The 16,696-nt window shown below is 42.8% G+C and overlaps 2 protein-coding genes across 4 annotated transcripts in view; both read left to right on the top strand.

Moving 5' to 3' along the window:
• Pgcka1 (PDCD10 and GCKIII kinases associated 1) overlaps window positions 1-16,696 on the top strand; it is a 94,576-nt gene that overhangs the window by 25,908 nt on the left and 51,972 nt on the right. The window lies entirely within an intron of this gene.
• LOC101965308 (sperm motility kinase 2B) lies at window positions 4,535-6,100 on the top strand. Its single transcript, XM_005320037.2, has one exon. It carries the CDS (start codon window positions 4,535-4,537, stop codon window positions 6,098-6,100), a length of 1,566 nt encoding a protein of 521 aa, XP_005320094.2.

Genomic DNA, 16,696 nt, shown 5'->3' on the forward strand with positions numbered 1-16,696 from the left:
TGAAGTCCTTATCCCCAGGGTTGATGGTAATAGGGATGGGAACTTTGGGGATGATTAAGTCATGAAGGGGATTGGTGCCTTCCTACAGAAAGATGACAGAGCCAAGTGTCTCCTTCTGCCATGCAAAGGCACAGTTGAGAAGGCTTATCTATGAATTTAGAGAGGGGCCCTTGCCAGATACCATATCTGGCACTTCAGTCTTGGACTTCCTAGCCTCCATGACTCTGAGAAATAAATTTCCATTGTTTGTAAGGCCATTCTGTTTATAGAATTTTGCCATCTCATTCCTAACAGACTTAAGACAATAGGTCAAACAAAATACCATGAAAATATTATGTCAGCAACTCCTAAAATCCACCTAAGAGGTGAATATTTAACATGAAATATAATCATACATTCTATAATCCTCCACCAGACCCAGAATCACCTTCAGGTTTCACATTGTTTCTGGTTTCAGGCAAGCTTTTAAACGTCATCACATCATCTTTAGTGGAATTGAGTCCCAAATGAGTCACAAGCCAATAAAAACTACCTGCTTATTTGCTAATTAGATACAATTTATCTTAAGGAAGGAATCAAAAGGAATTTTTTTTTCTCCTAAATTCTATTAAATCTGAGAGTCCATCTCCTGCTTTTTGGGCCTGGATGCTAGCCATTACATTATTTTATGAAATATGTGTACTCTATTATTCCAACTTGACAGGCAAATGATGCTAGGTTTGTACATCAGAAAGTTAATTCCTAGCCAGGCATGGTGGGGCACACCTGTCATCCCAGAAACTCGGGAAGCTGAGACAGGAGGATCGAAAGTTCAAAACCAGCCTCAGCAACTTAGCAAGGCCCTAAGCAACTTAGTGAGACCCTGTCTCAAAATCAAAATTTAAAAAGGGCTAGGGATGTGCCTTAGTGGTTATGTACCCCTTGGTTCAATCCCCAGCACCCCTCCTCACCAAAAAAAGGAAAGGATAGAAAGAAAGTTAATTCTAAAAAGAAACCGTTTGACCTGGGAGTACGAGGAAACCACTATCCTATCTCAAGAGCAGTGCAGGGATCCTTGGAAACAAGAGGAGTGGCATTGATTTCCCTGAACTTGTTTGACATGGGGTTAGTATTGCTAGTCTAGTTCCATTAGGTTCCCCCTATAAACAGCCAGTAGCAAGATACTATTACATGAATTAGGTTTGAATTATGCCTCTATCTATAACACAGCACCAAGTTAACTGGAAACTGACATGTGCTCATCCAAGGCAGACTTAGTCCCTATTTTTTTCCTAGTACAATCAGCCCTTCATGTTCATGAGCTCCATATCTGTGGATTAAACCAACTGTGGATTAAAAATATTCAAACAAGAAAATTGTGCTTGTATTGAACATTATAGACTTCTTTTCTTTGTCAATATTCCATAAACAGTAGAGTATAACAACTCTAGAAATGACTGAAATATTTGAAGGAGTGTGTTGGTAATTTGAAAATACTAGACCATATAAAAGGACTTGACCAACATAAATTTCTGGATACATGGGGCGCTGCTGGAACCAATCCCCCACAGATACTGATGGACAACAGTAGATATTTACAAAATTCATATTATTTTTAGTACTGCCATGTCTATACCGTGGCTCCTGAGATCTCTTTAGTTCAAATCCACTCCTGCCTCTTCCCCACTTTGCCATTTTATCAACTAAAATGAAGTTCAAAGCCTCTGACTCTTGCTTGGTGATGATATTTTCTCTCTGCTATCTTCTTACACAGCCTGGTAATTACATTGTTCATTTACTAGTTTCACACACAACCAAACCAATCCCAAACACGCCACCAAGCAGCCTTCAGGGAAATATACTCCAAAAAGCTTTACTGAAACCACTTATTTATTGACATTCAAAGACGTTCAGTCATTCTGCTGAGCAACAAACACTTGGGCCAAACAAGGAACAGCCCGCCTTTCAAACACCTAACCTTTGTCAAAGGTTTATTGAGAAAGGAAAGCCACAAAAGAGCTGGAGGTGCCAAACTCGGGTAGCCTTTGTCACACCCCTGTGCCAGGTGACAGTATCATATTGCATCAAATATGAGCATATAAAAGAGAAAAAAAGCAAGGCTTCTCTCTGTGGTGAAACTGGATTAAAGTTACTGTTCCTTTTTTGTGGATTATTATATGTATCTTCTTTCTAAAATGTTATTTCCCTTCTTCTGCTTGAGTGCCTCACCCCTAAAACATACACACATGCACATGCGTGCGCATACATCTGTCCTCTTACCTTCTTCACATATTTGATTGATACATGCTACTGATTTGCTGTCAACAAAGTTATCTTCCCCCTGGACTCCTGTTTGTTCTAGTTCTTCGTTGACCAGAGATTTTTTGTTAAACAACAATAAAAGCTCTTACCAATCTGCATGAGGACATGTGTGAGGTAATCCCAGTGACTGGAACAGCCCAGATGATCCAGAAATGGGCTCCACAGTGTCAGAAGTTGATGATTGTCATTACTGAAATGGAGATAATATTGTTTTATGATCTGTGTATGAAAATAGGGCAAGACTCACTTGAAATGCTTTGCATGTTTTGAGGTAGATGTTTCTTTGCCCAGAGGTTAATAAAATACTTCAAAAGGGCACAAAAAAGATTAGCCACTTACCTTTTTACCAGTAGGAACATTAAAAGCCACAAAAAAAAAAGTTGCCAAGTATAAACCACACCCACCACCTAGGCTTTATGGTTGACATTTTCCATGTTGTATTGGTCCTCTATCTAGTCATCTAACCAACCTTTTTATTCATTGATCCATCTTTTTCTTAAAGGAAAATGCATTTCAGAGTATGTTGCAGACATCAGTTCACTTCATCCCTAAACACTCAATGTGTATTGCATTAACTATGAACTTAGTTTTTATTTGCAGTTACCATTGTTCCTTTTCTCTTTATCCTTCTCCTTCTTCTCTGCCCTCTTCTCCTTCCTCCTCTGGTATAATTTACATACAGTGAAATGCCCAAATTTATGTCATTTGGTGAGTTTTGACAAATGTGTACCACAATTAAATGTCAATGTCAAAATCTAGAAACCCTACTTTATGGTAAAAATTGAAGATGTTAAAACGGGCTTCTGAATATGCTTTAGGCTTGGGGGGAAACTCTGCCAATCTAGGGAAGTTGATGGATCCCCATATCAGAGGGATAATTTTAAATGCCTAAAGTAAAATACATAGGATTACAAGGGAAATAGTTATCAGTTTTTAAGTGATGATATAGTAGTATATCTTTTCTTCTTTATAAATGCACTAAAGAACAAAATCTAGTAGTAAATCTAATAATGTCCATGAATTTTAAGTTGTGGACATAAATAATTTTTTGAGATCAGCTACAACTCCAGTGTGATATAAAAATATCTAGAATTTCTACTAGAGACAAAAAACTTTTTTTGATGCTTTAGTTTAATGCTTACATTCAGAATGAAAGGAAATGCTAAATTTTAGAAAGCATTGAAAATGGAGACATGACTTTCTCTCATTTTACTTCAGTTACTCTCAATTCTATCCATGAACCTCTTCAGAGCTCTATACAATCCCACATAAAAACTTCTGTTTGTGGTAGTTACTATCACCAAAGAGTGACCATTATCTGTGATCATCCTTTCTTCTTTCCCTCCTGCTACAAGTAAAATAAGCCAAATCCAAAAACCCAAAGGCCATATGTTTTCTGATAAAAACATGTTGATCCATAATAGTGGGGAGAGAAAATAAACTTTGGAGTGGGCAGAGAGGAGTAATGGGAGAGGAGGGGGTGTGGAGGTGGTAAGGAAGGAGAAATGAGACAGACGTTATTGTCCAATCTACATGAATGATTACCCTAGCAGTGTGACTATGCCATGTACAGCCAGAGAAAGAGAAGTCGGGCTCCATTTGTGTAAAATCTGTCAAAATGAATTCATGGGTCATGGATACCTAATTACAAAAAAAAAAAAAAAAAATTCAATACAAAAAACTTCCAGGCTCCTTTCTTATTATGAAAGTTGAAAAGGTTCCGGAGGCCCCAGAGTGAGATGACCACTGGTAGCCATCCGTTACTCTGACCTCACAAGGAGCCACTGTGATGCGCTCTCAAACACCGGCCATATAAGAGAGGGCCTGCAGCTGGGTTTTTCGTCCATAAGTACAGGAAGCTCTTGATAGTGACCTGTCGGACTCCCAGATAGATAGTGGTTGGTGGTTGGTGGTTAGTGGTTTGGTGGCTGGTGGTTTCGGTGTTTGCTATTGTTTTTTTGATTTGGGCTTTTGTTTGTTTGTTTTGTCTTCTGTCTTTTGGTTGTTGGTTTTGTTCTTTTGTTTGGATTTGTTATTTTATATTTTATTTTTTTATTTATTTTTATTTTCTTTTTTTAAGTTTTATTTTTATTTATTTTTTTATTTTCTTTTTTTTAATTTTTATTTTATTTTTGATTTATTTTATTTTCTTTTTTCTTTTTCTTTTTTTTTTTTTTTTTTTTTTTGAGTGAGCGTCCTTAGTTGGATCCTTAGTTGGTGTTCCGGCTCTAGGATGCAGAGTCAGAGTAGTGAGAATAGTGTAGGGTCACAGGAGCCCAGCTCCTGCTACGAGTCGACCCTCACTGACCATTACCAGGTGGTGAGGGAGCTTGCGGAGGGGGGCTTCAGCCGTGTGTTACTGGCCCGCCATCTCCTCACCGGGGCAGAGGTGGCAGTGAAAGTGGTGTGCAAGACACAGGAGAACGTGCCCGTCCTCTCCGAACCTGAGAGGTTGATGGCCCTGGATCACCGCAATGTGATCCAGCTCTTCCAGCTCATGGAGAGCCCGAGCACCGTCTACATGGTCATGGAGCACGCAGATGGGGGAGACCTGTGGCGCTACATCCCGGAGGTCGGTGGCCTGCAGGAGGACAAGGCCCGCCCGGTGTTCAGGCAGATCGTGCGCGCCGTGCGCCACTGCCACGACAGGGGCATAGTGCACCTGGACCTGAAGCCCGACAACGTGGTGGTGGACATCAGGGCCCGCAGCGTCAAGCTCATTGACTTCGGCCTGGGCGCCACCTTCACGCCTGGGCAGAAGCTCAATGGCTTCTGGGGCACTGTCCCATACCGTGCCCCTGAAATCGTGCAGCAACAAGAATACGAGGGTCCCCCAGCGGACGTCTGGAGCCTGGGGGTCACCCTGTTTCTCATGCTCACGGGGAGACGCCCACTTAAGGCCAGGGCCGCCAAGCGCCTGCAGGACGTCCTCATGCAGGCCAGCTACCACCTTCCCAGGTACCTTTCCCAGGACGCCTGCAGCCTCATCCGGCAGATGCTGAGGCTGGACCCCAGGCAGAGGGCCACTCTGGAGCAGGTACTAGGGCATCCATGGCTGAGCCAGGGCAGGGAACCCTCGCCCAGTCCTTGCAGTGACCCACATCCCAGACACCCAGACCCCGCCATCATGACCATCATGTTCGACATGGGTTACGACCCCTACCACGCCTGGGTGTCCCTGGACCAGCGGAAATACGACGAGGCCATGGCCACCTATCTTATCCTCCAGCACCAGAGAACCCAGGCCGCGGCAGGGTGTGCGCTCCAGGCGAGGCCTGTGCGCAGAAGGGTGGTGGGGCCTCACCCAGGCCCCGCGGATGCCCCCGGCCTGCGCCCCAGCAGGTGGTGCGCCAGCGAGCCTGCCCATCCAGTGCCCCGGGAGCGCCAGCCCCCAGAGGAGGCCAGGCAGGCAGGGCACAGGGGCGCAGTCAGTGCCAGCGTGCCTGACATTCCTCTGCGCTGCTTCCACGTAGGCACAGCCCCTCCCAGCCCAGCCTCCCGAGGTGACCCTGTGCCCCGCAGGTCCCAGGACTCCAGGCCCAGCCTATGGAGGGTCCTCTGTGGGTGTGTGGCAGAAGGCCCCAGCTCCTCCTCCCAGGAGTCCTCCTCAGGCCAATCTGCTAACAGCGGCCGGGGTTGGAGAGGGGTCACCAGGAGGATCGCCACCTGCCTCCAGCAACTGTGCTGCTGCTTGCCCTGCTTCCGCGGACTCCGCTCCAGAAGAAGAGCGGCACCCGGGCAGGGAGGCCACAGGCGCCCTAGGTATCAAAACAGAGTGGCCCCAGTGGATGCGCCCTGAGGAGGCACACGACCAAGGGACAGCCAGAAGACCCCGATCTCCGAGCAGCCTGACCTCAGAGTGGGCACCCGTCAGGAAGGGCACCGAAACAGCTGCAGCACTGAGGGACGCCCACTGGCCTGGGCTTCCCCGTGTGGACTCCAGCCAAGAGCCGGTCGGCCTCCACCACCACTCTCTGCCCCCTCCTGCCACAGACACAAGAGACTCTTCCCTGGGACACTTCCCCTGCCCTGCTCTGCCCCGGCCTTCCTCCCGGGCTTCTGGGACAGCAGCGATGGTTCCTCATCAATTTCTGTTTCTCACCCATTGTATAATAAAATTGATGTTCCAAAGACTTTTTTCTTTTGCTTTGTTTTAAGAGGGCAGGTTGAAAAATAGAGGAGATAAAACTTAAAAAGGAAAAACCAAAACCAGAGAGGCCTCAGGGCAAAAGCAGGAGCCCAGCAGACGGCCTGACCACAGCCTGGACCACTGGGCCTCCCTCTGCTGTTCTGTGTAGATAGAGACTCGGGTACCTTCAGCCAGTGTAGGTGGGGACTCACGTGCCTTGACCTGGTGTAGTCGGAGATTCTCTCCTTGAGCCACTGTAGACTCGATTCTGTTTTAGCCAATTGCTTTGACCACAAAAGATCCCAGTCCTGCTCTTCAGGCCCCTCCCTGAGATGTTATGGAGAAGGTGGGTGGCAGGTGTTAGAGAAGACTCCTCTGGAAAGCCACTGGACTCCAGAGTGTCTGTGGCATCACCTCCATAATCCCACTGGCAGGGAAGCCAAAGGAGGGCCAGTGGGCAGGGTGGGCCCTCCTGCAGTGATATTTGGTTGTGGCACCAGCACACAGTGCCACCTCCAAACCCAACATCTCCTCCTGGCTGCTGCTAAAAGATTATGAAGGGGAGGGGTGAGCTCAGGGTTCAGGTGGCTTGTGTCCTCATAGGGAGGCCAGGGCAAGTTGGATTCAGTGTGACTTAGGTTGTTAGGGGACTGTCTTCTGTTCAGGGGATGTCTGTAGTGAAACATTTGAGTTTTCTTACTTCTCACTTTGGGTATGTCCTAGAGGAATTTCTTGGCGGTTCCTGTGGGGGTGTCATTTCCCACAAGATAGGAACAGCAGCCAGATGGGAGTCTGTGGCAGTTTCACTGGCATAGAGAATGCCGCTGCTGTGCCTCTCCATCCCACCCCCTCAGCCAGTGATGTCACAATGATACACGTGCACCCTGTGTTTGATTCCATAGAATAATCTTGGGGTTTTTCTCTAATTTATTCTCTTACATCTTGTGGAACAAAGGTGACACTAGCTTTTATAATTGTCCTGGATTTGCTTTGCCAGAGATCTTTCTGTCTTCATGGAGATCTGAGTACCCAATCTAATGTGCTTCAGGTCAGCCCCAAGAACCCCCCCTCACACAGGCACGTCTAGTGGGGACCAACTCCACTGGAGTGCAGTCAGGCCATGAGGCTCCACCCGCAGGCATGGCAGGTGCAGTTTAAGAGTGCTTCCCCAGGGGCTGGTGTTGGAGCTCAGTGGTAGAGCTCCTGAGTAGCAAGTGTGAGGCAGTGCGTTTGATTCTAAGCATCACATAAAAATAAATAAAAGTCCATTCAACTAAAAAAAAAAATTTTAAAAAAGATTGCTTCTCTAGCATGCTCTAAGACGTGGTTCACTTCCTAGCAGTGCACACGTGCCCACACATACACAGAAACACACGTAAGAATATTTACCCTGTATGGAACAATGGCCTGTGGCTGTGTTTTAATTAACTTCCTCATGTCTTTGGCCCAGACACCCAACAAGAAATAGAGGAGGTTATGTTGGCACACAGGTCATGGTTTCAGTGGTCTCCATGTGTACCTTGCTGATTCCATTGCTCTGGGCCCAAGGTGAGGAAGCTCATCAAGAGGGAAAGGCCCAAAGGAGGAAAGGTTCTCTCCTGGGACATTTCCCCCTACCCTTCTCTTTCCTGGCCTTCTTCCTGGGCTTCTGGGATAACATGGATGATGCTTAATAAATTTCTGGGTTTTTACCCAATTGTATAATAAAATCGATGTTCTAAAGGTTGGAGGGGGAGAATAAATCTCATTGTCTGGGTCTACTTACAGAAAATAGGAATTCCTTCAGCTATGTCAAGCAAAATGAAACTTTATTAACTGATTAATTCATGATATTTAAAGTGGGGAACTAAAGTCTTACAATCTCCTTAAGAAGGGCTGAAGTAGTAAGCTTGGTAATATCAAGAACACCGCCAGAGAACTAGCCCTCAGATAAGCTGCCTTCTCTTGTGCAATAGAAAGGAGGACTGGAAGTGAGCATTGGAGCCCTTGGTTCTAGGACCCCTTCTATAGCTGAGATTAGTAGGTGAGCTGTGAAAACAGCAGCCCCATTCTCCCACCGTGCTGAATGGGATCTGCATTCTGCTTCTTGACATCTGGTCATTGGAACACTGCTAAAGAAAAATCCAGCGGGTCCACATAGGGCTTGCCAGCAGAAACAGCAGATGTAGCCAGGTGCTACAGGTATCATGAATTAATCAATTAATGAAGTTTCATTTTGCTTGAAATAGCTAAAGGAATTCCTATTTTCTGCCTCACTCCCTTCCACCTTTCTCACAATGCATGTGATGGTCTGGACCTTAGTATGGAGCCCTACATACCAGGTGATTCTGGGAAATGTGGATGAAGAGAGCCACAGCCCACATTATTCCTCCCCCACCTCCTGTCTAAGGTTCTTAATCTTGTGCCGTTCCCTCTCCTGTCTGCTAGTAGACATTGCTCAAGTGGTTATCTTGTCCTTTCTTCTGTCTTCAACATCCCCCTTTCTTCCACCTGTCTCTAAACAACTTGCAGACCCTCAAGACAAGCCACGAAAGCAAAGGCAGACAAGTGGGACCAGGTCAGACTGAAACAGCAAAAAGACCAGGCAACCCATAGAGTGGGGGAAAAGATTTGCAAGCCTTACATCTGACTAGTGGTAAATATTTGAATTATATAAGAAAGACCTACAATTCAATAGCAAAAACAAAAAGAAATCCAATTTTAAAAATTGGGAAAGGACCTGATAGACATTTCTCCAAAGAAGACCTACAAATGAACAACAGTTGTACCAAAAGGTGCTCAACATCAGTAATTACCAACTAAATGCAAATCAAAACCACAAGATATCACCTCACACCTGTTAAGATGACAATTATCAGAAAAAAAAAAAAACAGATGTAATAATGTTGGTGAAGATATGGAGAAACTGGAGCTCTCATGTAGTCACCATAGAAGTTTCTTAAAAAATTATAAGTAGAATCATCATATGATCCACCAATCCCACTTTGAGGCATATATCCAAAAGAATTGAAATTAGAATCTGGAAAAGATATCTACACTCCTATGTTCATTGTAGCATTATCCACAATAGCCAAGACACAGAAACAACTAGACGTTAATCAATGGGAGACAAAGAAAATGTAAAGTGTATGTATAATGGCCAAAAAAAAAAAGAAGGAAATTGTGTTATTTGTGACATGGATTAACCTGGAAGACATTATACTGAGTGAAATAAGCCAGATACAGGACAAATATCACATGGTCCCACTTACATGGGGTATTTAAAATATTCAAACTCATAGATGTAGAAAAAATGGTGGGACTGGAAAGGGAGGTGGTGGGAGTTGCTGTTCAACAGTTACAAAGTTTTGGTTATGCAAGATTAGTAAGTTCTAGAACTCTCCTGTACAGTACTGCGCCTGTAATTAACGATACTGTGTTGTACACATAAAATGTGTTAAGAGGGTAGATGTCATGGAACTGTTCTCACCCCAATAAAATAAGAGCCATGTATTAGAAAATATTTGGGGGCTGGGGAATGTACCTCAGTGCAGAGCACTTGCTTAGAATGCATGAGGCCCCGGGTTTGATTCCTAGCACTACAAAAAAAAATTCATATTTTCCTTACACTAAATTCTTATATACACTATGATCTCATTTTGGGTTGGAGTGCAGGGGGGACATGTTTGTTTTGTATCATTGTCATGTTTGGGTAGGGGGGGGTTGTCCCAGCTTTTTGGAAGTTTTCAATTAAAAATTGCTCACCATTTTAAAGTACCACATTTCTAGGATTATAGTCTCTGTTAATTTTTTCAAATTTAAGTTACACATATGATACGGTAACACTTAACATAATGATGTAACTATAAATGATTTTGTATAAGTAGAGAAATGAATGAAAAAATTAGGGTACATTTTTGGATGACAGAATTATGGGTGACTTATATAATTTGTGTGACACATCAATGTATTTTTCCATCTTTAATTCAACAAACAGGTATTGATCACCTTCTCTATGGGCCAGATATTGCTGAGGACCTGGGATAACAAAAAAGGAAGGAAAGCATGTCCCTGAACCAACCATTGGGCTCCTTGACTTGGCACTAGCCCAGTCTTCCAGACCATCTGGGTTGCCAAACAAATCTGGCACACAAGGGAGAGCTTTCGTGTGGGATCCAAATTTTAAGTACAAGTGAATGTAACCTGAGATTGTATCTAATGGGATTATGATAGTCAAAGTACAATATGTTCTTTGACCCTTTGAGATTGACTGGACTGAATGTGTCAGGGGAAATGTTCTCCTCTTTGATGTCTTCTCATTCTTAATACCAAATTACATAACATAAAAAGAAAAAAAAAGAGCTAGAAACAAAGTGTCATGAATCGACCTACAGGCCCAGTGAATCAAATTATGTTCTTTGCATCTGTTTAGAGAAGGTCTATCCAATCCTTCTCTCAACAAACCAGTTGTAGTGGCACACGCCTGTAATCCCAGTGACTCAGGAGGCTGAAGCAGGAGGATCACAAGTTCAAGGCCAGCCTCAGCAATTTATCGAGCTCAAAGCTCCATTTTCACTATTCTGAGAGTATTAACATGTAATTCTCATAACCATATGGAATAGGTATTATTGTCCTCAGGTTCTGGATGAGGAACCAAGGCAGAGAGAGAATAAATGACCTACTCAAAGTCATCAAGGTAGGAAGTAAGGTTTGAACTGGGCAATCTTCATATTTCTCTAATTCAGAGCTCCTGCCTCACCCCACCCACGGCAGTCCCGTGCTGGTATTATTAAGGACTCCATGTGTTCTTCCTTGGCATGTCCTGGAGTCCTCTACTATGAGTGACTTGGCTCATGCTACCAAGATTAACAATGATTTGACTGCAAAATGCCAGCAGCATTTGTAGTATATTTTTCCTGTGTCCCCTAACCAATATCTCAAGCAGAGCTTAGCTCACCAAGATGGATAAATATTAACTTTAGGTCAGCACCTTATGTCACAGGCCAGAGTCTAAAACAGGAGGGAACTTTGGTCTCTTCCTGTGTCTTCTCTCACGTGGACACAGGACAGAAAAGCAGCCTCAGGTGTCTGGACAAATCGTTGGACAGCCATGCTGCCTTATTCTCCTCCATTCTATAGCACTGGATCTTGTCCTTAATATGTAGAAATTTTAACCATGAAAGAATTAGAGCATTCTCTCAACTACCAGATTTCTGTGTGTTCATGTTCAAAAGTACAGGCACATGTCTGAAGGGATATAAGAAACATAAATGTGAGGTCAAGGGTCAATAGAAGTCATCTACTCCAAGTCTCTCCATTTATAAAAGAGGGAGGCAAGCACCCCCAAAATTATGTGCCAAAGTCACATAGATTTTATTTTGATAAAGCCTTTATTTTTAAATCAACTTATACCTTCATACTTTAAATCATTTAAAAAGTTTTCACCAGTTATATGCTAGAATATATACTAGAATATGCTGGTGTATACTAGACTATACATACTCCACATACTGGAGTATAGTTTTTAAAGTCTGCAAATTTTACAAGATTTCTTAATAAAAAGACAGATGCCCAGGTCACCTGCTGCCCACTCTCTTTCCCAAAGACTAAGTTTGACTCTGCACCTGGCACTTGGACTCCATTATCTTCATATTGCATTTGTTTTCTCACCTTCTGTTTTGTTTTGTTTTGGAGGTGGGGAGTTTGACATTGTACACTGACTTTCTCCTGTGTAGGATAAGGACTCAGCCCTCCACCTGATACAGTTCCATCTCAATTGTGATGGAACTATTCAATTTACACTATTTGTGTTTTTGTGACTGTAGATGATATTCAGAAATGGGGCACATCCTAAGCTTGAGTGTGTGTGTGTGTGTGTGTGTATGTGTGTGTGTAAGTGTGCTCATGCTTGTGGGTATCTTTCTAATACAAATTTAACATCCACAGAGTTAATCATTTTCTTTTTGCTTTGCCTGTTTTTCTTGCCTGTGTTTGCTTTGTTTGGGAGCCAGGTCTCACTAGGTTGCCCTGTCTGGTCTCCACTTGTGTCAAGTGGTCCTCCTGCCTCTACCTCCAAGTAGCTGCGGCTTCGGGCATGTGCCACCATGCCAGTTTGTACTTGTTTTTAATAAATGTACTTACCTTCCATTCAATACTGAAATATTTCCCAGTTGTCTAAATAGTCCCTCAAGATATTCAGTAATTCTTTCAATTTTCTATCAAGTATTGCATCAGTCCTATCGATGGCACGCTTATGAGGTCTCTTCTGGAGAACTCTGCCTGCGGGTCTGAACTGGCTGTCTTCTGTACCTGCTCCGTCTCCCATCATCCTTCACTTCATCCTGTGTTAGAGGCCCATTTCTGGGCCTCACATATCTTAGTCCATTTTCTGTTGAGCAATTGATATACCACAGAGTGGGTATTTTATAAACAGGAGAAATTGGGCTCAGGGTTCCAGAGGCTGGGAGTTCAGCAGCATAGCGCTCCCATGTGGAGATGCCTCATTGCTGCATCATAACATGGTAGAAGGATTGGCAAGTGTGAGAAGACAGAGAACCAGGTGAACTCTGATAGCAGATCCATCCTTGGGCTAACTAATCCACTCCCTCAGGAAGGACACTGATGCATTCATGAGGGATGTGCCCTCATGATCCACTCACCTCTGAATGGTCCCACCTCTGAATACCTTTACAACAGCTATTAAATTTCAACATGAGTTAGAGAGGAGCTTCAAACCATAACAGCATATTTTCCTTTTTTCTTATTTTTTTTATTAACCATGTCCTCTAATAGCTTCCTAAGAAAAAATATATGTGTGTAAATATCATTTAAGACCAGCTGTCTAAAAATACCTGTGTTCTACCTTCCCACTTGATTGATAGAGTGATTGCCTCTAGGGTTCTGTGTTGGAAATCATTTTCACACAGAACCTTTTTCCCTTCTTTGTTTCTTTGTTTTAGTTTTGATTTTTGATTTTTTTTTCTCCCTTCAGAGTCCTGAAGACACTGCTCCCTCATCTCCCGGTTCATTGTGGCCATTGAGATGCATAACACCATTCCAGTTCCCAGTCCTTTGTGCGTAGTTTGATTTTCTTCTCTGGGTGTTAGTTAGATATTGCTTACCTCAGAGTGGGGAGAAGTCACAGTGACACACCTTGGTGTGAGTTGGCTTCTATTCCCTGTGTGGGGCTCTCAGCATCTCCTTCTACATCAAGAAAATCTACTCCAGATTAGGGGTATTTTCTGGAATTATTTTGGTGATATTTTCTTCTGAGAGTTTTTTTATCTTGTTTTTTCACTTTCTAGATTTCCTGGAATTCCTAATATATTTATCTGCTTTTCTTATCTTTCCTCATCCATTTCTTTGCCTTTTCACTCTAATGTGCTCAATTTTAATGTACATTTCTCCAGTGAAGATCTTATTTCTGCTGTTTGTCTCCTGCCCTCTGTCTTCCTTGTTCTCTCAATTCCCTATTGTTACAGACTCGTGTGGATTCAGGCTGCAAATACAGACATGAGGTATATATTTATTTTATCTCTAAATAACCATCTTTGAAAGTTTCTTTTTTTTCCTAACCATTTTTGAAAGTGTCTTTTTTCTCCATAGTCCCTGGTTCCTCCAAATTGTTTCTGTTTTCATTGGCTTCATGGTAGTCATGGTGTTCTGCTCTGTTGTAAGAGTAGGACTACAAACTGAAGCTCAGGACAACTTATGAACAGTGAGCCTGGCATCTGATTGGGGGGATGTGTCTTCTAAAATGCTCATCAATGATGACTTTGGCTGTAACGCTCTGGCTGAGCTGGTTGTTAGGGAGCGTCCATGTCACTATCTTTAGGGATTTCCTCCAAGGTTGTTCCTAAGAAAGCTCTTCCAGCCCCTTGCCTAGAGAGTAAGGACCTGGTAGCCAGCATTTGAGGGATGCAGCTGGGAAGCAGATGAAAGGAATCTCTGTGTACTAGGTGCATGTTTACCTTATGCTCCTGTTTCATCTAGTATCCCACCTTCAGTGTTGCCTGCTGTTTCCCCACGTCAGAGGGCTTCTGGCCTGACCCTCTTCACAAGATAAGTGTCTGGACTTCTGCCAGAGGAGAGGAGGTGGAGTCACCCAGATGCTCCCAGTAAGGGGCGCACAAGTGTCAGCTTCTTAAATACATCTCAATCCTTCCCATTTTGGCCTCAGCCTCTTCCTCTGCCAGAGTGACCTGATGCTGCCAATCCCAGAGCCTTTGGAGGACCCTCCACTCTCTGTAAATTGGTGCCCACTAGCTCTGGTTCCGCTTTCTCAGGTCCACTGAGAAAATGAGTGATCAATCATCCACCTGCTTTCTGTCTTCCAAAATGCTGTTGTCGCTCCTTCAGTTCTACTATTAAGTATAGCTGTGTACACACACACACACACACACACACACACACACACACACTTACTATATATTATTGTTTTAATAAGTTTCAGGAGAAGGCCCAAACTGATGGTGTGTTCAATCCACCATCTTTACTTGATGTTCTACCAATACGCGTTTTAATAAGGATGATTTGTACCGACATATATCCATGCAGGGGTCCAAGAATACCTAATAATTTTTTAATTAGTGGTGGATTACAAGATTCCAATATAACATTTTAAAAATCTGGTAGAAAAAAAAATTTACATGTGACTATAAAGTTTTCTTAAGACCCATTATTATTTTAACAACCAGGTATGTTCCACGGTCTTCGTCCATTCTCTGCTGCTGTAACAGAATACTACAGACTGGGTAATCTATTAGGGAAAAAAAAATCATTTCTCATGGTTATAGAGGATGGGAAACTACTGGCATCTAGCAAGGGCCTCCATGCTGTGTCAAAGCATGGCAGAGGACACAAATGAAATCATAAATGAGAGGGCAGGAGCAAGAGAAAGCCAGAAACTGAACTTGCTTTTATAACAACCCACCATTATGCCAATGACCTTCATCTGCCATGAGGGTTCTGCCCCCACAACCTAAGCAAGGTCCCACCTCTTGATAATCTTACAGTGGCAATTAAACTTCAACATGAGTTTTGGAGAGAACACTCAAATCCTAGGACTCCACCAATATTCGTCAGTATCTGCTTTGTCCATAGCACTGTAGCAGGTGCTATAGAGCTTATGACCTTCTGTCTTTTACCAGAGGTAAGATCTACTGAATAGGAGACATCATGGCATCCATTATATTTTATATATATATATATTTTATATATATAAAATATACATTATATATATATTATATTACATTATATATATATTATATATATATAGCTAAGTCATTTATAAATTATCTTAGGAATAGGTAAAAAAAGGTTTTCTTAAACTATAGGTAAAGTAAATACTACCATCTGCTATCTACCAGACAGATAATTTTTGCTACTATTTCCTCAAAAGGGTACTACTGACATTTTGAGTGAGGGAGTTCTTTTGTTGTGCTAGACAATCCCAAGCATTAAATGCCGTTTTAATGCTTATATATAATGTCCTCTGTCATTGAGACACTAAAAATCAAGTCCATTCCCACATTTCTAAGAGTCCCTTATGAGTACTTGATGCCAATACCAGTGATTTCTAATAAAACACTTTGAAACAGAGCTCATTTCCATTTTACAACAAAACACAGAGAGACTCTGAGAGATTAAACTCCTTATTCTTCTATTACCTGGTAAGTATAATTAAATATAATTTGAAAGCCTTCTCTATTTAGCTGTTCCCCATAGCTGAAAGAATTTAGAGAGGTTGTATTCATTTGCTTAGGCAGTCTCAACAGAACACCACACTCTGTGTGATTTAAACTATAGACATTTATTTTCTTACATTTGTGGAGGCCCGGAAGTCCAACACCAGGGTTCCAAGGGGGTTGATTCTTGTGAGGGCTCTCTTCCTACTCCTTACTATCCCTTCACATGGTCTTTCCTTGGTGTGGCCTTGCATATACAAAGAGAGGAAGCTCTCTGCATTTTCTTATAAGGACACTAATCCTAGCAGATCAGGGCCCCACCCTGATGACCTCATTTGACCTTAATTATCTCCATGAAAACTCCATCTTCAAATACTCATTGCATTTGGTGATTGAGATTACAAATTAACATTGTGCAAACAATTTGGCACAGTGGTAGGGCCAGAAAACATGAAGACTGATTAAGGAGTAGATGTTCAAGGAAAAAATGGTGATGATCCATATCTATGGGCAGGAAGGATGGAAAGAGAAGGGAGAAGTCATTGAATAGCTATTCACAGATGAGAACCTGGTGATCAAAAAGAAAAAGTGGTATCAGAGC

The sequence above is a fragment of the Ictidomys tridecemlineatus genome, chromosome 9 (assembly GCF_052094955.1).
Source record: "Ictidomys tridecemlineatus isolate mIctTri1 chromosome 9, mIctTri1.hap1, whole genome shotgun sequence".
NCBI lineage: Eukaryota > Metazoa > Chordata > Mammalia > Rodentia > Sciuridae > Ictidomys > Ictidomys tridecemlineatus.